This window comes from Rana temporaria, chromosome 5 (assembly GCF_905171775.1).
Source record: "Rana temporaria chromosome 5, aRanTem1.1, whole genome shotgun sequence".
Lineage (NCBI taxonomy): Eukaryota > Metazoa > Chordata > Amphibia > Anura > Ranidae > Rana > Rana temporaria.
This window is the reverse complement of record NC_053493.1, coordinates 270,021,600-270,045,240: the sequence shown is the minus strand read 5'-3', so window position 1 is coordinate 270,045,240 and position 23,641 is coordinate 270,021,600. Positions and strand designations below refer to the sequence as shown.

The 23,641-nt window shown below is 41.8% G+C and overlaps 1 protein-coding gene across 2 annotated transcripts in view; it reads left to right on the top strand.

The window, feature by feature from the left end:
• Positions 1 to 23,641, top strand: part of ATP9B (ATPase phospholipid transporting 9B (putative)) — a 448,810-nt gene that overhangs the window by 163,614 nt on the left and 261,555 nt on the right. For both annotated transcript variants that reach the window (XM_040353855.1, XM_040353854.1), the window contains exon 8: positions 11,807 to 11,901. In XM_040353855.1, coding sequence (XP_040209789.1) covers positions 11,807 to 11,901 — 95 coding nt within the window. The remainder of the gene's footprint in view (positions 1 to 11,806; positions 11,902 to 23,641) is intronic.

Here is a 23,641-nt window from a genome sequence, read left to right as displayed (position 1 = left end):
GTAACGTATTACATTTACGTTACACCGCTGCAAGTTTTCAGCGTAAGTGCTTGATTCACAAAGCACTTGCCTGTAAACTTGAGGCGGCGTAGCGTAAATCCGCCCGGCGCGTTCCCGCGCCGAACGTACTGCGCATGCTCCGTCCCTAAAATTTCCAGCGTGCATTGCGCTAAATGACGTCGCAAGGACGTCATTGGTTTCGACGTTAACGTAAATGGCGTCCAGCGCCATTCACGTACGACTTACGCAAGCAACGTGAAATTTAAAATTTCGACGCGGGAACGACGGCCATACTTAACATTGGCTAGACCACCTAGAGGGCAGGTTTAGTTTTACACCGCGTATCTCTAAGGAAACGACATAAATTTACAGCGACGGGCAAAGCGTACATTCGTGAATCGGCGTAACTAGTCATTTGCATATTCTACGCCGACTGCAATGGAATCGCCACCTAGCGGCCGGCCTGGAATTGCAGCCTAAGATCCGACGGTGTAAGTCACTTGCACCTGTCGGATCTTAGGGCTATCTATGCGTAACCTGATTCTAGGGCGCATAGATACGACAATCGTATCAGGAGATACGCTGTCGTATCTCTTTTATGAATCTGGCCCTTTGTTTTGGGTTTAATACTGCTAATACTACGCTTGGCTTTAGCTTTCATTGCTTTTGTTTAGTAGTGTAGCCGTCAGGGCTAATGGCTGATAGCGCCTCTGGACACTAGTTCATGTGTGGCTCAGTTATGCACACACAGCCTGCAAGGTGCTATCTGTTCCTCCCTACTACATTTATACAAACATATAGTGGTAACATAAATATTGTTAATTATAATAAGCTCACGCAAGAAATCTTGGGGCTTCATTTCACAGAATCCAGTAAGTGTTTGCATTAAAACTTGCACTGACAGATGCTGAATCTGTCAGTGTTGGAGTTGCAGTGGTGCAAAATGGCTAGATGTTATTTCAGACTATAAAAAAAATAAAATAAAACAGGTTAAAGTGTTATTAAACCCAAAAGGAAACATTTATTATATTGCAGCTTAACCACTTCAACCCCGGAAGAATTGGCTTCTCAGTGCGATTCGGCACTGCGTCGCTTTAACTGACAAATGCGCGGTCGTGCGACGTTGCACCCAAACACAATTGACGTCCTTTTTTCCCCCACAAATAGAGCTTTCTTTTGGTGGTATTTGATCATCGCTGCGATTTTTAAATTTTTTGCACTATAAACAAAAAAATAGCGAAAATTTTGGAAAAAAACTCAATATTTTGTACTTTTTGCTATAATAAATATCACAATTTTTTTTTAAAAAATATATTTTTTCTTTAGTTTAGGCCGATATGTATCCTTCTACATATTTTTGGTAATAAAAATCGCAATAAGCGTATATTGATTTGTTAGCGCAAAAGTTATACCGTCTACAAAATAGAGGATAGATTTATGGCATGTTTTTATTTTTTTACTAGTAATGGCAGCAATCTGCAATTTTTATTGGGACTTCGACATTATGGCTGACACACCGGACGCTTTTGACACATTTTTGGGACCATTGGCATTTATACAGCGAGCAGTGCTATAAAAATGCACTGATTACTGTAAAAATGTCACTGGCAGGAAAGGCGTTAACACTAGGGGGCGATCAAGGGGTTAACTGTATTCCCTATGCGTGTGTTCTGACTGTGGGGGATAGGACTCACTAGAGGAGATGACAGATCGTGATTCCTAGCTATTAGGAACTCACGATCTTTGTCTCCTCACAGAACAGGGATTTGTGTGTTTACACACCTGTCCCTGTTCTGCCTCTCGTGCCCGCAATCGCTCATGACCGCCAGTCACGAGCATCGGCACCCCCCGCGTTCAGGGACCGGCGTACAGCTATGATGGTACGCAGGATCTTGCTGACCTGCTGCAGTATAATGACGATGGCTGGTCGGCAAGAGGTTAACAATTCTTAGAGGTGATGCTTGCAATTGTTTCTTTTTAGTCTTTTTTCACTTTATTTTCACCTGGTGATCTGGCTAGTAAGTCTGTTGTTTTTCAAAAGAACAGTCTCTCTTGTAGATGTAGTAGTTAGAGGGATAAGAAAAACATTTAACACTGGCAGGGGTGCTTACAAGGATCAGCTTTTATTTATTTAATAATGTTAAACCTGTATCCCAAAAAGAAATAACATAACACAAAGTACTGCAACTCCCTGCCACCAAGCATCCCTACAACTGTACTTTTGAGTCTGAATCTTCCTTCATCCCAGCATGGCTGATGTTGTACTACAACATCTCAGACACTGCATATATCTATCTACCTGCCACCCCCAACACCAAACAACTTCTTTGTGACACTGGTCACTGTGGTCTGTCACTGCAGCTACCAGATGCAGCTTGTCTCTGTAGCCTACCGCTGCAGCCACGAGACGCAGCTTGTCACTGTAGCCACAAGACGCAGCTTGTCACTGTAGCCACGAGACGCAGCTTGTCACTGTAGCCACGAGACGCAGCTTGTCACTGTAGCCACGAGACGCAGCTTGTCACTGTAGCCACGAGACGCAGCTTGTCACTGTAGCCACGAGACGCAGCTTGTCACTGTAGCCACGAGACGCAGCTTGTCACTGTAGCCTGCCACTGCAGCCACGAGACGCAGCTTGTCTCTGTAGCCTGCCACTGCAGCCACGAGATGCAGCTTGTCACTGTAGCGTGCAACTGTAGCCACGAGACGCAGCTTGTCACTGTAGCCACGAGACACAGCTTGTCACTGTAGCCTGCCACTGCAGCCATGAGACGCAGCTTGTCACTGTAGCCTGCCACTGCAGCCATGAGACGCAGCTTGTCACTGTAGCCTGCCACTGCAGCCACGAGACGCAGCTTGTCACTGTAGCCTGCCACTGCAGCCATCAGATGCAGCTTGTCAGTCACCAGATGCAGCTGGTCAGCCCACGCATGCAGCTACCACCTCAGCAGGAGCAGGAAACCAAAAAAACGTCACAATCAACGTTGACACGGTTCCTTGCTATGAGCATCTTGAGGTGGACCCTACAGCTGTAATGCGGGTGGTGATGTCATCAAGCCACATCGGTACTTGCCTGCTGCTCACCTCCTTCAGTGTGGCCCTGCCTCAAACAGGTCACAGACTGGCTTCTACATGTTTGGCAAGTTTTTACTATTCGCTGTTCCCTCCTAGCTCAGTGGACGTAGAATCGACTACGACACTACCTGCCTGGAGTTTGCATGTTCTCCCTGTGCCTGTGTGGGTTTCCTCTGGGTACTCCGGTTTCCTCCTACACTCCAGAGACACGCTCGTAGGTTAATTGGCTTCTGCCTAAATTGGCCCTAGTATATGAATGTGAGTTGGGGACCTTAGATTGTAAGCTCCTTGAGGGCAGGGACTGATGTGAATGTACATTGTATATGTAAAGTGCTGTGTAAATTGACGGCGCTATATAAGTACCTAAATAATAAATAATAATAATAGGACTGTACTCACTGGATATGAAGAGCATGCAGTAGACTGTATATTTCCTCATGGAGACCCAGTGGTGATCATTTACCTAAACCGAAGAGTGCAAAATCGGTTGGAGATTTTTGTCAAAGCTTAATTCAGCAAGCTGAAGTCAGACGCTGATTGTCTACCTCGCACAGCTACACCAGATTTTCCACTTTTAGTAAATAAGCCCCTCTCTTTGCACCTCAAAGCTCAAACACATATGTGTTCGCATATATGCTGCCGGTGTCAGTAGAGAAGTGGACAATGTCAGTAGGGCAGTGGATGGTGTCAGTAGATTTTATTTTTATAACTACATTTTTCATTATTGTTTGCAATTTTATTGTAAATAAATTATATGGGGTCTAAACAGGGGAAATCTGCAGCACATGGGGTGATTAGGGTGTGCCCAGGCACACCTGGCACACCCTGTGCGCACGCCTATGCAAACAGAATATTGTGTATCCATATAGTATGGCAAGTTTTAATACATTTTATGATGACATTTTTTTAACCACTTAAGGACCCCTTCACGGCGATATACGTTGGCAGAATGGCACGGCTGGGCACAAGCACGTACCTGTATGTCCTCTTTAGGAGTCCAGCCGTAGGGTCTCGAGCGCACCGCCGGTGGATCGCTCGCGACCCAGTCCAAAGCTCCCTGACCGCGCACGGGACCCGCGAACCCGATCGCCGCTAGTGTCCAGCGATCGGTCACAGGAGCTGAAGAACGGGGAGAGGTGTGTGTAAACGTGTGGGCAATGTCAGTGATTGTCTGTTCCCTGATATAGGGAAAGACGATCACTGACATCACACGTCCAGCCCCATCCCCCTACAGTTAGAAACACATATGAGGTCACACTTAACCCCTTCAGCGCCCCCTAGTGGTTAACTCCTAAACTGCAATTGTCATTTTCACAGTAATCAGTACATTTGTATAGCACTTTTCGCTGTGAAAATGACAATGGTCCCAAAAATGTGTCAAAATTGTCCGATGTGTCTGCCATAATGTCGCAGTCACAAAAAAAATCGCTGATCGCCGCCATTAGTAGTAAAACAAAATGTATTAATAAAAATTCCATAAAACTATCCCCTATTTTGTAAACGCTATAAATTCTGCGCAGACCAATCGATAAACGTTTATTGCGATTATTTTTTACCAAAAATAGGTAGAAGAATACCTATCGGCCTAAACTGAGGAAAAAAATGTTTTTTTTTATATTTTTTGGGGGGATATTCATTATAGCAAAAAGTAAAAAATATTGCATTTTTTTCAAAATTGTTGCTCTTTTTTTGTTTATAGCGCAAAAACTAAAAACCGCAGAGGTGATCAAATACCACCAAAAGAAAGCTCTATTTGTGGGAAAAAAAGGATGCCAATTTTGTTAGGGAGCCACGTTGCACGACCACGCAATTGTCAGTTAAAGTGATGCAGTGCCGAATCGCAAGAAGGGGCAAGGTCCTTAACCTGCATATTGGTCCGGGTCTTAAGTGGTTAAAAGGCCAAATGGTAGTTCTCTAGAGTCTGCATAGCCTAGATAAAAGAAAGGTGTTAAAATAAAAGAAAACATTTTCTGAAACAAATATAATACTTTTGGCTTTTTTTTTATGAATTTTAAAACATTCTTCTTTCATTTGGTGGTCAGGTTGATGCTAATGCGCTGTTCAGGAAGAAGTAAAACTACATTTGAAAATAACATTGTTTTAGCCAGCTTGTAGGCTTTGTGATCTTTTCCGCAGGAAGCTAGGCATCTTTAATGAAGTGAATGTAATATGCCAATCTAGTTCACTGATATAAGGGATAAAATGACATATCATGTTAAAAGACGATATCAAGAGACATTAGATATGTGGCCTCTCTTTCTTCTCTTCCAAGCAGCAATGTGTCATATGGTAATTAGGTGTTCATAAATTTAGTGGAACTGCAAATTCTTGTGGTGATAAACAGTGGGGTTGTTTTACTAAGGGCCTATCGTTTTTTGAGAAAATTTTCCCCAGACCTTAGTGAATGAGGTGAAGCTCTGCTGCCTCGCATCATCCAAAGGTGCAAACAAAAATGCTGTTTATAATTTTCTTTGCATGTGATTGGATCGTCTTTACAAGGAGAAATTTCACCATATTCAATGAACTCGCAAATCAACCCCCTTATCTCCATCTTTAACAAGCTTGTATTTTTCTAAATGCTCCTGAACTATTTTTGGGCGACATGCGTGCCACGGTTGCAGCACGTTTTATCGCGCGACAATTGCGTCAGATCCGCACCGCAATTTAAGGTGTCATTCAAATGAATAGCATTTTGAATGCGAGTCGTGCGTTTTTGGCATTCACACCTTGGCGCTGTCAAATCGCGGGCAGATTCGCGGCAAATCTGCCGCTATTCAAAATGCTGTAGTGTGAATGCAGCCTAAATGTTTGGTCATCAAGGATACTGTTTGCCGAGGAGACTGGATGCTTCTCAACATTGCATACTAAAGAAAGGACATATACATTTGTTCTGTAGTTCAGTATATAAAATATCATGTAATTAAGTCATTGGCGTGTGTGTGTATCAGGATAATTATATAGTACAAGTACATTACACCAACATCAAAACGAATATATCCGTTTAATGTCTTTCTAGATGTGCTTACTGCTGTTCTTTTATAAATGGAGTTTTTTTTGGTTAAAATTCTTCTTTTCCTATTCACATCCCTTTTACCAGCAAATGACTGCCTATGTTTACGTCTTACACTTCAGGTGTCAATTTTCACATCTATTGTATCCTTTAGGATCACTGTAGTTTAAAATGAAATGACAAAAAAATGTTAATAGTACAGTAAATTAAGGATTAAAATGGTAGTAAAGGTGTTTTTTTTGTATTTATACCTACAGGTAAGCCTATAATAAGGCTCAACTGTAGGTACAGTAAATATCTCCTTAACCACTTGCCGACCTCCCATGTAGATATACGTCAGCAGAATGGCACGGACAGGCACATGTACGTACCTGTACGTCCTCTGCTTGACGTGGGTCGGGGGTCCGATCGAGGACCCCTCCCCCGGTACATGCGGCGGTCGGCAAGCCTCCGGGAGCGATCCGGGACGACGGCGCGGCTATTCGTTTATAGCCGCCCCGTCGCGATCGCTCCCCGGAGCTGAAGAACGGGGAGAGCCGTATGTAAACACGGCTTCCCCGTGCTTCACTGTGGCGGCGTATCGATCGAGTCATCCCTTATATAAGGGAGACTCGATCGATCACGTCAGTCCTACAGCCACACCCCCCTACAGTTGTAAACACACACTAAGTGAACACTAAATGTTACAGCGCCCCCTGTGTTTAACTCCCAAACTGCAACTGTCATTTTCACAATAAAGAATGCAATTTAAATGCATTTTTTGCTGTGAAAATGACAACGGTCCCAAAAATGTGTCAAAATTGTCCGAAGTGTCCGCCATAATGTCGCAGTCACGAAAAAAATCGCTGATCGCCGCCATTAGTAGTAAAAAAAATAAAAAAATAAAATGCAATAAAACTATCCCCTATTTTGTAAACGCTATAAATTTTGCGCAAACCAACCGATAAACGATTATTGCGATTTTTTTTTTACCAAAAATAGGTAGAAGAATACGTATCGGCCTAAACTGAGGGAAAAAAAATGTATATATGTTTTTGGGGGATATTTATTATAGCAAAAAGTAAAAAATATTGCATTTTTTTCAAAATTGTCGCTCTATTTTTGTTTATAGCACAAAAAATAAAAACCGCAGAGGTGATCAAATACCACCAAAAGAGAGCTCTATTTGTGGGGGAAAAAAGGACGCCAATTTTGTTTGGGAGCCACGTCGCACGACCGTGCAATTGTCTGTTAAAGCGACGCAGTCCCGAACTGTAAAAACCCCTTGGGTCTTTAGGCAGCATATTGGTCCGGGGCTTAAGTGGTTAATGTGTACAGTTTAGGAGATATTTACCTAAGCAGTGCCAGTGATGTCACTGGTGCATGCGCACTGCACCCTTGATTGACGGTGTGCCGTCCATTGAGAGAGCTGTGATGTATGCACATGAGTGACAACATCCAATCGGATGGCTGCAGCCTGCGAACCCGGAAGGAAGACTGGGTGAAGATGGAAGCCCCGTCAGCAGTGACAGTATGCTGCTGGAGGGCTTTGTTTTAAAGGGGTTGTAAAGGATTTTTTTTTTTCTAAATAGCTTCCTTTACCTTAGTGCAGTCCTCCTTCACTTACCTCATCTTTCCATTTTGCTTTTAAATGTCCTTATTTCTTTTGATAAATCCTCACTTCCTGTTCTTCTGTCTGTAACTACACACAGTAATATTATATTATATTATATATATTATACAGTGTGCATGTGTGTGTGTGTGTGTATATATATATATATATATATATATATATATATATATATATGTGTGTGTGTGTGTGTGTGTGTGTGTGTGTGTGTATATATATATATATATATATATATATATATATATATATATATATACACACACAAACACACACAAACACACAGTCATTGGATATTTCCCTCACATTTAAGCAGAATATTTTTTCTCCCCAGTGCTTAGTTGATTCATCCCACTAATTTCCCTTTGGCTAATTAAGAGAACACATGTTTACACACTTGGATGTCTAAGGGAAAAATGTGTTTTCTTTATTGTCCATTGAAGGACACATGAATGTAGTAATTCTTGGACATATGGGTTCAATGCAGCTGCCTACAGAAAGTGGACACTGACAAATGAAGAATGAAAGTCCAGCCCCCGTATAATCCCAACCTTAAACTATCATACTTCAGTTTTTTGCTAGTATCCTAGGAGGTTTCTATATATATTCTGCAATTGTTTTTTTTTACAGATTTAGATTTCTGTCTTCTATTAACATACTTGCTCAACATTATTTTCACTATGGTCATGGGTATCCTAGGCTTCTGTCGTGGCCCTAAACACCTTGTTTGGTTGACCCCTTGAATTGGCACTAAACAATATCCTTATTGTCCAAAAATAATTCATATACAGTCACTATTTAATGGCCCTGTAATCAAATTTAATGACCTAATTCTCCCACCCACACATTGGTTCAATGAAAAAAAAAAAAAACTGATTAGATTTGGATGGGAAAATCAGGTCATTCCACTGTGCCATCCCCGCCATCAGAACACACTGATCAGTGTTGCCAGGTATAGCCGGCAGAACTGATCATTTGAAAAATCCGACAGGCTGGTTGTACAGAAGTTGTGGATCGACTTCTGTACAACCACCCTGCCCATACATGGATCAAATTCGGCTGGTCCTTACTGAATGGCCGAATTTGATCCATGTATGGCCGCCTTTACTGTGTTTTTCTGCCTCCTTGTAACGTCCTCTGTAAGTTCCCAAGCCCCTTTTTTTCCACCTTATTTTCTTTTGTTTGGAAGGAACAGGTGCGTGCAGGGCATGTATGCGTGCTGCATACTGCAAATCCTATACTCCAGAGTACTTAGGGCCAGATCCACAAAAGGGATACAAGTGCTTTGTGGATCGGGCACTTAGGTAGAATTTTTGCGGCGGTGTAACTTAAATGGGAATATTTAAGTTACGGCGGCTGGCTGTGGATCTGGCCCTTAGTTCCTAGTTAATTTCAGAAGTGAACAAGAGAGAATGTTCCATCCTCTCAGAAGGACCATGGAGAATGAATGTAGCCACCCTCTAAAAATACATACTTGAATAGAATGTTTTCTTTATACAGTGCCTTGAAAATGTATTCATACCCCTTGAAATTTTCCACATTTTGTAATGTTACAACCAATGACGTAAATCTATTTTATTGGGATTTTATGTGATAGACCAACATAAAGTGGCACATAATTGTGAAGTGGAAGAAAACTGATAAATGGTTTTCATTTTTTTTTTTTTTTACAAATATCTGAAAAGTGTGGCGTGCATTTGTATTCAGCCCCCTTTACTCTGATACCCCTAACTAAAATCTAGTGGAACCAATTGCCTTCAGAAGTCACCTAATTAGCAGCTGAATGACTTCGACGCATGCGTGGAAGCATTTTAAAGGCGGGCCGCCCACGTCGCTGCGTCATTGTCGCGGCGACACCGCGTCATCGACGCGGCGACACCGCGGACACGCCCCGCGTATTGTTTACGCGCGGACTTCTGTACGATGGTGTGTACAACCATCGTACAGAAGCCCTCTGGCAGACATGTATGGTGAAAACGGTCCGACGGACCGCTTTCACCATACATGTTTGGTCGTGAGTACCCGGCCTTAGTCGTGCACGCCACAAATCTGGCCTTTATTGAAGAGTGACAAGAAGAAAGCCATTGTTGAAAGAAAGCCATTAGAAGTCCCATTTGCAGTTTGCAAGAAGCCATGTGGGGGACACAGCAAACATGTGGAAAATGGTACTCTGTCACATGAGGCCAAAATTGTACTTTTTGGCCTAAAAGCAAAACACTATGTGTGGTGGAAAACTAGCACTGCACATTACCCTGAACACACCATGAAACATGGTGGTGGCAGCATCATGTTGTGGGGATGCTTTTCTTCAGCAGGTACAAGAAGCTGGTCAGAGTTGATGGGAAGATGAATGGAGCCACCTACAGGGCAATATTGGAAGAAAACCTGAATCTGCAAAATACTTGGGACTGGGGCAGAGGTTCACCTTCCAGCAGGACAGCAACCCTAAACATACAGCCAGAGCTACAGTGGAATGGTTTATATCAAAGCATATTCATGTGTTAGAATGGCCCAGTCAAAGGCCAGACTTAAATCCAATTGAGAATCTGTGGCAAGACTTGAAAATTGCTGTTCACAGATGTTCTCCATTCAATTTGACAGAGCTTGAGCTATTTTGCAAAGAAGAATGGGTAAAAATTTCACTTTCTAGATGTGCAAAGCTGGTAGAGACATCCCCAAAAAGACTTGCAGGTGTAATTGCAGTGAAAGGTGGTTCTACAAAGTATTGACTCAGGGGGGCTGAATACAAAATGCACGCCACACTTTTCACATATTTCTTTGTAAAACTTTTTGAAAACCATTTATCATTTTCCTTCCACTTCACAATTATGTGCCACTTTGAGTTGGTCAATCACATAAAATCCCAATAAAATGCATTTACATTTTTGATTGTAACATGACAAAATGTCGAACATTTCAAGGGGTAGGAAAACTTTTTCAAGGCACTGTAAACCAGAGTTTAGTGTCACTGTTTTTACTGTCTTTACCTGCCCCCCCCCCCCCACACACACACACTTAAAAAGGATCTTCAGTCTTCTGACTTTTAAAAAATTACTTATCTGTCCAGGAAACCAGTGCTGTCCTCACCTGGATCAGGTTTTAACTAGTCTTCAGATACCAGGCATCTGCAAGTTTACAAAGGGAAGCCGGCTGTGACTCCTTGCAGCTTCACACTGCACTGTGTGAATAGTCCTGCAGCCTCCTGTGATGTGCTTCCACTGCGATCACCTAGGCAGTTGGAACAGAAGGGGGCCTGCAAATATGTGGCCTGTTTCTTGGCGCTTAGTGCCCGCATGTTGCGTCAACAGTGCTGTGCCAAGAGTGCGCACCTTGCACAGTGACTGATGGCCCATGGAAACTTTTCCGATCATGTGACCGCTGTGACAGCCAGTCATGGTGGTCACGTGGCCATAAGCCATGGTCCGCCTCGTGGCAAAACAAACCCCTTAAAGGGCTGGCAGTAGCTGGCATCCAGGGGTAAAGGCCCATCATTCTTTCAGATAACAGTCTTCCTAGTTCTAGAAATCCAGACTTTTTTGGTGCCTCTGCTTGTTAGTGCAATTTCCATATTAACTCTCCTCCCCTTTTTTATCTTGTTCTTTTGAGGCAGTGTCTACTTTAGATATTCTTCTAGTAAGATGTTCACATCCGTTGGATCTCTTAGTGGCTGTCGCCCACCCCTTAGTTGGATTGCTTTAGGATGTCCCATATTTTTAGGAATTATTACATTCCTGTAGCCCTCAATGGATGTTATGAAAATAAGATCTTCTGTTCGGCTTGCTCACAAAACTGAAGCATTATGGTTAGGTGCACGATTATATGGGGGATGGCCTTCAATGTTTTTTTTTTGTCTGCCATTGTCCACCTTTTTGTAGGCAGCTGCATACAACCTATATGTAAAAGAATTACCGCATTTTATTTCTCTCTCAATGGATCTCAAGCAAAAGATTACAAAAATCATACTTTTTATTTACATGCTCAGAGTAGTTTTTTTTTTATCATTGCACAGTTGTTTAGTAATCCAATGCTGTACTTTATAATAAGTATTTAATTTGCAGTATATTCCTTAACAATAGTAAGAATAGAACTCTCCCCTTCTTTCTCCTCCTTTTTAGGATCTTGCTTCATTCGTACTGATCAGCTAGATGGTGAAACTGACTGGAAACTGAAAATTGCAGTGAGCTGTACACAAAGATTACCAGCTTTAGGAGTAAGTGTTGTCTTTATTTACACCACAGACGTAAGATTTTCAGTGCATATTTAAAAGCAGATCTATATACTGTATATTGTTTGTATTTTAGCTGTAGCTATTCACTGCTTTATTAAATAAGCCCAATAATCATAAAATTCTGTATGTTCATTGCTTCTCTCTCTGTAGCCAGTCAGAATATCAACCTCACTTTTAGTAGTGATACCTAGCGTAGTGTTACAACTAGCATCCTTTAAGGGCCCTTTGACACTGATGCGCTTTTGTGCATCTTACGGGCCTTTCCACACTAATGCACTTTTGATGCGTTGCCATTGACTTACAACAGAAGGAACCTTTCTTGATGCACTTTTGAAAAACAGCACCAAAGATGCATCATGCAGGATTTCTTTCTTTTTTTTTTTTTTCAATAAAATGACAAAGATTTATTCATGAAACATTAAAATCCCAGAGATATAAAATCAGCCCAAGCATATTACATCATGCAGGATTTCTAAAGCACAGTGCGACGCCAGTGTGATCAGTTACTTAGGATTTAATGGGAGACAGTTTTCATGCGCTTTGGTGCCCTGAAATGTTTGCCAGTGTGTAGGGTTCTAAATACTTAAAGCGGTGGTTCACCCTCAATAACAACATTCTAACATTAAATTAAGCATAGTAGTGTGAGCTACAGTATGCCTTTATTTATTTTTTTTGCCCCGTACTCACTGTTTAATCCTATAGTGAAGATTCAGACTCCCCGCGGGGAATGGGCGTTCCTATCCAGAGGGAAGATGATTGACGGCCGGCTATGGCGCGTCACGCTCCCCGAAGATAGCTGGAGTAGGTCTCGGCTCTTTGCGGCGCTATACGGCGCCTGCGCACAGACTAGGCGCAGGCGCCGTGAAGAGCCAAGTCCTATTTCGGCTATTTCCGGAAAAGCGTGACGCGCCATAGCCGGCCGTCAATCATCTTCCCTCTGGATAGGAACGCCCATTCCCCGCGGGGAGTCTGAATCTTCACTATAGGATTAAACGGTGAGTACGGGGCAAAAAAAATAAATAAAGGAATACTGTAGCTCGCGCTACTATGCTTAATTTAATGCTAGAAAAAAAAATGTTTATAGGGTGAACCCCCTCTTTAACTTTTAGCTAGACTGGGCTTCCAGTGGGAAAATACTAAAATACCTTATAGCAGAATTGAACTACCAGTGGAACAATATTGCATAGTTACACAGTTAGGTTGAAAAAAGACATCTAATTCAACCATAACAATAAATAAAAAATAATATCAAACAATCACATATACACAATCCTATACCCACAGCTGATCCAGAGGAAGGCGAAAAACCCTAGCAAAGCATGATCCAATTTGCTACAGCAGGGGAAAAAGTTCCTTCCTGACCCCCAAGAGGCAATCACATGTTTTCTATAAATGTTAGTACCCAGTTATATTGTGTGCATTTAGGAAACAATTCAGGCCTCTATTAAAGCAATCTACTGAGCTGGCCACAACCACCTCTGGAGGGAGTCTATTGCACATTTTCACAGCTCTTACTGTGAAGAAACCTTTCCATTTTTTGAGATGAAATCCCTTTTCCTCTAGGCGTAAATAGTGCCCCCTTGTCCTCTGTGTTGCCTGTAAAGTGAATAACTCAACACCAAGTTCACTATATGGACCCCTTATATATTTGTACATGTTGATCATTAGATTGTAAGCTCCTTGAGGGTAGGGACCAATGTGAATGTACAATGTATATGAAAAGCGTTGTGTAAATTGACAGCGTTATATAAGTACCTAAATAATAATACCCCCCCCCCCCCTTTTTAATCTCCTCTTCTCAAGAGGGAATAGATTCAGTTCCCTTCTCTGCACTTTCTCCAGGTCCCCGATATTATTTTTGAGAACTGGTGCCCAAAACTGAACTGCATATTCCAGATGAGGTCTTGCTTATGATTTGTTCAGGGGCAAAATGATTCCATACCTCTCTTAATACAAGAAAGGACTGTTTTGGAAACCGCAGCTTGGCATTGCATGTTATTATTGTGCTTATGATCTACCAAAACCCCCAGATTCTTCTCCACTATGGATTCCCCTGTTGTACTGCCCCTAGTATGTATGATGCATGCATATTCTTAGTCCCTAAGTGCATAACTTTACATTTATCAACATTAAACCTTGTCTGCCACATAGCCACCCATTTCCTGGTTACTTATGTCCTGGTTACTTCCTAGTTAGTGATGCAGAGCAGGCGCAACTGATTGGCTTCCTCAATTGGTGCCTCTGCTTCACACAGATAAGCCTGTGTCTTTTGCTACAACTGTGACCAGCAGCAAGCATTGAGTGGTTTCAACCTGTTAGGCCTTGTACACACAGTCAGACAAATCCGATGAGAATGGTCCGACGGGCCATTTCCATCAGTTCACAGCTGAAGTGGCCTGATGGTCTGATATGCGTACACACCATCATTCCGAAAACCGATCGGGTCAGAACGCGGTGACGTGAAACACATGACGTGCTGAATAAAACGAAGTTCAATGCTTCCAAGCATGCGTCGACTTGATTCTGAGCATGCGCAGGTTTTGAACCGATGCTTTCTGTACTAACCATCGGTTTGGACCGATCGGGCAGCGGGCCATCGGGTCGATTTTGAAGCATGTTTTAAAATTTTGGACGAAGGAAAACAGACCAATGGCCTATACACAGGGTCGGTTTGGACCGATGAAACTGAACTTCGGTCCATTCTCATCGGTTTTGTCCGACCGTGTGTACGGGGCCTAAGAAGAAAAATTCAGGGTTGTAGTATTACTTTCTATTAGGGAACATCCATATATTTAAAAACATATAAATCTTATTAACTGCATAAAAAAATGTCCAAATAAATTTCTATAAAAGTTGATAAAAAAAGGAGTCGCGCATGACGTCACCGAAGGCCATCTTGCTTCGTTATGTGTGTGTATATACAGAGCACTCATTTGTGCACTTGTGACAAGTGCCAGAATTGTAAGTGGTTTTACATTTATTAAATACAGTGGAACCTCGGATTACGAGCGTAATCCGTTCCAGGAATATGCTCGTAATCCAATGTACTCACATATCAAAGCGAGTTTTCCAATTGAAGTCAATGGAAACAAAAATAATTTGTTCCACAATGACTTCAATGGAATGCAATACCGCATGCGGCCAGAGGCGGCAGGGGGGGGGGGCAGAGAGCCTTGGAAATGGCCGAAAAGGCCAGAGGACACTTCGGCTGACCTCAGAAAGATTTCCTACCCAAGGTTTGCCAAGGTCAGCCGAAGTGTCCTCGGGCCTTTCCGTGCATTTCCAAACGGCGCTGATCGGCGATGTTCGGCTCCAGTGCCCCTCCACCTCAGGCCAAAAGCGGTACTGCACACCGCTTTGGCCTAAATCGTGCTCTTTTTGCGAGACAACACTTGCAAACCGAGGCACAATTTTTTTTAAATACAGTGCTCGTATTGGGAAACGTTTGTTAACCATGTTACTCGCAATCCGAGGTTCCACTGTAAATGATTATATAACAGAGAGCACTAGATTCTTTCTATTTGCTTATATATCAATATCCACAATCCCATGGAGGAGTTGGCTGTCTCGGATTCACTCAGACTATTGGGAGACTATTATGCCGCGTACACACCATCACTTTATGTGATGAAAAAAAACGACGTTTTTAAAAACATCACTTTAAATGACCGTGTGTGGGGGAAAACGTTGTTTTATGTCTTGTGAAAAAACGACAAAAAAAAATTGAAGCATGCTTCAATTTTATGTGTCGTTTTTCAAAACGTCGTTTTTTACTTCACAGAAATTGACCGTGTGTAGCAAAAAACGACGTTTAAAACGACATTTTTACACCCTCGCATGCCCAGAAGCTAGTTATGAAGCGAGCTTCAATAGAAAAACGTGGTGAATGTAACCTCGCTTTGCTAGAGCATTGTGAAAAAACGATGCTGTGTAGGCAACTTCGTCTTTGAAAATTGAAGTTTCAAAAACATAGTTTTTTACTTCACAGAAAATGTCTTTTTTTTTTCATCACATAAAGTGATGGTGTGTACGCGGCATTAGATCTCTTCATGTGTCCTGTTGGTTCAGGGGGTCATGGTCCTAAGGTGAGCAGCCATTTGTGTGTATAGTGGAAGTGCTGCACATTATACGACACCTGCATGTTCAGTCTAAAGACACCACTCTGCACCATCCGGGATCTTTTTAATTAACTTTTTAATGGAGATTTACGGTATTTGGACTTTCTCTTATATATTTTAAAAGATTTATATGTTTTTTTTTATATATATATATTAATATTTCTTGCACTTTATTATTTTCATGTATTAGCTCATTTGAAGGTGTTGTGTAATTGAGTGTTTAGCTGCAATTATTAGTATTGTTTTAGTTTATATTCGGGAACATCAACTGAGAGAGGGAAATTATTCAACCTAAAAGTAGGGTTTAGGTGTTCTAAAAAAAAATGCTTGATTTGTTAAATGTTTTTTTTTATTTTATATACAATTCTTCCATTAAAATTCTGCTACATGTATTTCACTGCCACCCTTATTAAATTGTCTATGTTTTGTGCACCATTTGAAGTTTCAAATCATGCTTGCCTAAAACTTGCCTGAAAGCAACTGGCAGATATGATTGCTTCTCTGGTCAGTTTAGGCCAGGTCAGGGTGACAATTTAAAGTCTGTCAGTACCAGCAAACGATTCCACCCAGCTCTGCTTATGTAGAAAGATCTAAGTACCTTATATGACTATAATTTCCTAAAGCAAGAGGCTTCCGACCAAGCTCCTGCCTCCCCAGGCAAATAAACACACCTTTAAGCTTAGGCGGTTTGAGCTTTCTGAAAGTTAGACAATCAACAACCCTCTGCTTGTCCAAGCACATGGCTATTTGTAGGCAGTTTATGAGCCTATTGTACATAATTTTGCCCAGTGCATGGGAAGCTGAATACGTTGGACAGGCATGCGCAGGTAAACACTGATACAAAGAAGCATTGGCCTTTACAAGAGTAATACTCTTACACAGCTGTTCACTTAATGGCAGGCTGTACACAGCATGTTATCTTCCTAGGCATGGAAAAGAACCGAGAAATTTACATTAAGTGCATAAAAAATCCTACATATACAGGGAGTGCAGAATTATTAGGCAAATGAGTATTTTGACCACATCATCCTCTTTATGCATGTTGTCTTACTCCAAGCTGTATAGGCTCGAAAGCCTACTACCAATTAAGCATATTAGGTGATGTGCATCTCTGTAATGAGAAGGTGTGTGGTCTAATGACATCAACACCCTATATCAGGTGTGCAGAATTATTAGTCAACTTCCTTTCCTTTGGCAAAATGGGTCAAAAGAAGGACTTGACAGGCTCAGAAAAGTCAAAAATAGTGAGATATCTTGCAGAGGGATGCAGCACTCTTAAAATTGCAAAGCTTCTGAAGCGTGATCATCGAACAATCAAGCGTTTCATTCAAAATAGTCAACAGGGTCGCAAGAACCTTTTAGAAAAACCAAGGCGCAAAATAACTGCCCATGAACTGAGAAAAGTCAAGCGTGCAGCTGCCAAGATGCCACTTGCCACCAGTTTGGCCATATTTCAGAGCTGCAACATCACTGGAGTGCCCAAAAGCACAAGGTGTGCAATACTCAGAGACATGGCCAAGGTAAGAAAGGCTAAAAGACGACGACCACTGAACAAGACACACACGCTGAAACGTCAAGACTGGGCCAAGAAATATCTCAAGACTGATTTTTCTAAGGTTTTATGGACTGATGAAATGAGAGTGAGTCTTGATGGGCCAGATGGATGGGCCCGTGGCTGGATTGGTAAAGGGCAGAGAGCTCCAGTCCGACTCAGACGCCAGCAAGGTGGAGGTGGAGTACTGGTTTGGGCTGGTATCATCAAAGATGAGCTTGTGGGGCCTTTTCGGGTTGAGGATGGAGTCAAGCTCAACTCCCAGTCCTACTGCCAGTTTCTGGAAGACACCTTCTTCAAGCAGTGGTACAGGAAGAAGTCTGCATCCTTCAAGAAAAACATGATTTTCATGCAGGACAATGCTCCATCACACGCGTCCAAGTACTCCACAGCGTGGCTGGCAAGAAAGGGTATAAAAGAAGAAAAACTAATGACATGGCCTCCTTGTTCACCTGATCTCAACCCCATTGAGAACCTGTGGTCCATCATCAAATGTGAGATTTACAAGGAGGGAAAACAGTACACCTCTCTGAACAGTGTCTGGGAGTCTGCGGTTGCTGCTGCACGCAATGTTGATGGTGAACAGATCAAAACACTGACAGAATCCATGGATGGCAGGCTTTTGAGTGTCCTTGCAAAGAAAGGTGGCTATATTGGTCACTGATTTGTTTTTGTTTTGTTTTTGAATGTCAGAAATGTATATTTGTGAATGTTGAGATGTTATATTGGTTTCACTGGTAAAAATAAATAATTGAAATGGGTATATATTTTTTTTTTGTTAAGTTGCCTAATAATTATGCACAGTAATAGTCACCTGCACACACAGATATCCCCCTAAAATAGCTAAAACTAAAAACAAACTAAAAACTACTTCCAAAAATATTCAGCTTTGATATTAATGAGTTTTTTGGGTTCATTGAGAACATGGTTGTTGTTCAATAATAAAATTAATCCTCAAAAATACAACTTGCCTAATAATTCTGCACTCCCTGTAGCTGTTTTCATGAACCCTAATTCACCCTAACCCTAACTTCCCTTTTAGCTGTAAAGCCTGCTTCTGTGCTGTCAGTACTGGGTGCTTAGTAAGAGAGATGGCAACATCATATTTGAAGTCTTTCATATTGTATGTGCTGATATTTAATTGGGTGGATATGGTGTTAGAATAGCACACAATCTTGCAGAATGTATACATGTATCTGAAGCATCCAGAGTAATAATTTCAAAAATAAAACATTTCAGCTAGGGAACACTTCCCTGGCAACAGAATTGCTTAATTTCAATTCACTCATTCCTATGGGGTCACTTCCTCGCTGCCTGAACCAGCAAAAGTGTTGCTCCTATGCTAGCAATTTTGTTTCAGCAATGTTTTATGCAGCAACTGAAAACTTCTATTACTGATAATGAAATTTTAATTTTGGTGATTTTGTTTGCTTGGTAATATTTGGGGTACATACTGTAGTAAGAAGCAAGTGCTGGCAGTACAACAAAAAGAAGCATTGACCATTGTAATTGTTTTTTTTTTTTATTAGATACAAAAAACAAAACATTTGTTTATGAGTGAAATATGGTGTCTACAATTGCTGTCTTGCTCATGAAAAATGAAACCGAGTGCTTGTTAGACTAACAGACAGGCTTTAATATATCTGATTTACAAACCTTAACCTCCCTGGCGGTATGATTCTTTCTGAAAAAACATGCTGAAAGCGGTACAATTATTTGCAAGGAAATTTGGTGTTTTATACTGTAGGCCTGTGATTTTTAGGAATAACTCACTTAAATCTGACCAAACAAGAATCTAATAGGCATCCCGGGTATGACATTTTTTTAAAAACAAAATTTTAAATTATAATATAATAAATAATTATAAATAATTATAGCAAGTAATAATATAATAAAAATAAAAATTATTCAATAATGTAATCAACTCAAAATCACTGAAATTTTCTCAGTTGCAGAATTGTTGCTGTCATTATTATTTTTTTATGACGAATTTCCCCGCAAATCGCTATCGCACAATTATGCAAGTGATTATAATTTATTATCGCTGTTTTCTAGCTGATCTAAAACCATTTTTGACATAAAAAGACACTTTTTGTTGCTATGGACAATCTACAGTTTTCAGGCAGAAAGAAAGGTTTTTATTATATAAAATGACATGTAGGACACTGGGCAGACCACTAGGGACAAGGGGGTGTGTTTTTTTTACATACAGTACTGTAATTTATAAGATTACAGTATACTGTATGTATAGTGTTTGTTTACTTTTTTGAATTTGGCGCCGATCTCCGCTCCCGTGCGTCGTAACGTCGCAGGGAACGGAGATCGGTGGCACAGGAGGACGCTGTGTGAATCGAGCGAGGTCCCGCTCGCTCACACAGCGCGGTGACATCGCTGGATCCAGGACAAGGTAAGCCAGCGCACGCTGCAGGCTCTGCATATCTACCCTGAGCGTGACTCGGGGTTACCGATTTTGGTAGAAAAAATCAACCCCGAGTCACGCTCTGGGATACCGCCAGGAGGGTTAAACAAGAAAGCAGATCAAAAGCAGTTATGCCTCGTACACACGGACGGTTTTCCTGGCAGGAAAACTCCCATGACAGCTTTTGGCCTGGAATCCCGGCTGTGTGTATGCTCCATCACAGTTTTCTCAACAGGAAAACCGGCGGGAAAAAAGAGAACATGTTCTCTTTTTTCCCACCGGGATTCCCGGCGGTTTTTAAGCCGGCATTTTCCCTAAGGGGAAAACTTGCGGTGGAGCATACACGGGTTTCCCGACCATAGATCTCATGGCCGTTTTCCTGTCGGGAAACCTGGCCGTATGTAGGGGGACAAAGCTACCGAGCAGGTTTTCGGTTTTCCCGACTGACTTTCTACCACCGGGAAAACCGATTGTGTGTACAAGGCATCAGAGAAGAAGTCAGGATAAGAGCCAAGCAACTAGCCTTTTTTGGAAGAAGCTGTCAAGAATGGCAGGTTCCACGTATCTCTGAGCCTACAGCCTCTCTCACTTTGTGACTTGCTTTGTTGCAAGTCTGGTCACTATGGGAGAGTAGACTGAGGAAATACCTTTCTTCTGCCTGCAGAAGACTGATGGCATCATATTAGGCTAAAATGAAAGGACTGTTTTTAATGATAAATAGCATGGCTTTTTTAAATGAATCTATTTATATATAGCTAGTAATAATACATCACATTTAAAGTGGGGTTCCACCCAGGAAAAAAAAATTTGCCCAAAAATCCCCCAAAAAATTGAAAAAAAAATTAAAAAAAAAAATGTTTTATACATACCCGAAATACCTGTTGCTATGCGAAAGTCCGTAATCTGCCTCTTCCGTAGCCGTGGTCCGTCGTCTTCTTCATCTTCTCCTAGTGAATGGAGCTTGCTGCTTTCTGGGAACTGTGTGTGTTCCCAGAGAGCAGCCACCCATTCACTCGTGCATGCGCAGTAGGAAATGAGCAGTGAAGCCGTAGGGCTTCACAGCCTGTTTCCCTTAGTGTGAATGGCGGCGCGGGACCTGCACCGATCGAGGGATCGGCATCGGGGGGGCCATCAGTGCGGGCGAGTAGGACAGGTAAGTGTCCCTTTTAAAAGTCAGCAGCTACACTGTTAGTAGCTGCTAACTTTAATAAAAAATAAAAATTGCGGGTGGAATCCCGCTTTAAGTGGACTTGTTCTGAATCATGAAGACATTTTGCAGCTTCTCCAAGTCACTTCTGAAGCTCTAAGGAGTGTTAAGAAAATACCCCAACATTTATATCCACTCGGGTACCAATCATCATGAACATGATCATGTACAGGTAGCATTGGCTTTTTTCCAGCAGTGCTTCTATGCAGTCATGATGGCATGTTCCTACAAGATACTTATGTGGGGAAATCACATCTGTATATCCCTCACTCCCCCTTCCTTCCGGTCATTTCTGTGGTCTGTGTGAAGTTGATCCTCTACCTGCTCCTTCCCACCTGAACCAGCTGAGGGAGGCTCTGGGGTCTCTCTGCTTGGGAGAAAGACCCAAGAAAACCAAGTGACTGCACAGAAGCACTGCTGAATAAAAGCCTTTTGTATTTGGGGACATATGAATGGAGCTCTACCCTGTAAAGTGAGCCAGATTGGGAAGAATTTCTTACATTGAAGCCTGCGGATATTCCTAACTAACCATGTTGCCTTAAAAGATCCTTTCTCTGTTTCAATAATAAGGATAAAGGAGAGGACACACCAACTCCACATGATTGGTATTATCAATGCGTGTTTGCTGCACTTAATTGTGTAGCCACTAATTCCGGTATATTGGTTGGATATTTTAGCACTTGCTGAATTGGATCATTGGACTTTTTTGGATTACCACAGAAGGGTTATTTCTACTTTTATGTTTATTTTCACTTTTGAGATTTTTATATATCACAGCGTTGCACATTTGGTATGTTTATTGATTTTAAGGATTATGGTATATTGCCTTTTTGCTAGCAGCTGTTTATTTTGGTTTAGCGCTCACTTCACATATTTTTTCATCTTGAACGTGACTACCCAAACACATGATCATAGAACAGAGGAGAGAAGCAGATCCCATGGAGTAATATAGTCATCCTGTATGTAGTTGGAGTGTGGTCAGAAGGATCTTTAACAAACCCCATATCCTTATGTCCTTAAAGCGGAGGTCCGCCAATGTTTTTTTTTTAAAGTCAGCAGCTCCAAATACTGCAGCTGCTTACTTTAAAAATAAGGACCTGTCTTGGGTGCCGGCAATGTCGGCACCCAAAGCCGATCTGTTGCTCGGCTGCTGCCGCCGCCATTTTCGGTGAGGGAATCAGGAGGTGGTCCCTGCTGTATTTTGGGACCTGTGTGTCTCCCGAAAGGCGCCGGAAGTGGCGTAGATACCCGCGGGTGGCTCGGGTATCTATGCCCGGAAGTGGGAGAAAAATATGTGTATTACACATATAAAGTGGGCGGGGGGAGGGTTGGTTGGGACTTTAAATGAGGTAATGGGTCAATTACCTCCATCCCTAATTAGGTATAGAAAAGAGAAACAAGTGCGGGACTTTAAATGAAGCATGTGCGGGAAACTGTTTACAATAAATGGGGGGAATGAATCAAAAATAATAAATCTGGAATAGGTTTAAATATTTTATTACTTTCACATAATGCACCGTCCATGACTATATTGCACTATTGAAGAAATAGATAAACATATATGTTTCACAGATTAGTTGGGGGACAAGGTACGTGGGCAGTGACCCAAATATATAAATGCAATGAGTACAGCGAGCTGTACTATATTATTGAGACATAAAATAGATGTCACATATTAAAATGGAAATTACATCGCATGACACTGCAGTGATAATACATTAATGCATGAGGTAAAGAGCTCTACGCGTTTCGCGACTGTTGGTCGCTCATCAGGAGCAGGCATGCATTACATTGGTTATCTGGAACGACATAAGCACATAGCTGGTTAGACGGGGCATCCAACATTTGTATATACATATATGTTTATCTATTTCTTCAATAGTGCAATATAGTCATGGACGGTGCATTATGTGAAAGTAATAAAATATTTAAACCTATTCCAGATTTATTATTTTTGATTCATTCCCCCCATTTATTGTAAACAGTTTCCCGCACATGCTTCATTTAAAGTCCCGCACTTGTTTCTCTTTTCTATACCTAATTAGGGATGGAGGTAATTGACCCATTACCTCATTTAAAGTCCCAACCAACCCTCCCCCCGCCCACTTTATATACCATAACTAGGGATGGAAGCATGTATTTTACGGGACTACATTTTTGTCTATTTTGTGTTAATATCCAGTACTGCATTATTGTTGTTTTTCTAAGTGCTAGCAGCAATGTGCTTACAACTGTTTCATTAGTATCTGTCACATTTTGAGTACGGCTGGGTATTTTGGGCCATTCCACATCTGTTCACAGGTTCCCTGGCGCTGTCTGGCTAAGGGTGTTGGCATCTCCGGCCCCCTGTGGGTTGTGGTCCTATCCGGGGGCAGCAACACTCACTGCACACGCTCTCCGTCCTGTGCTCCGAAGACGCACGGACG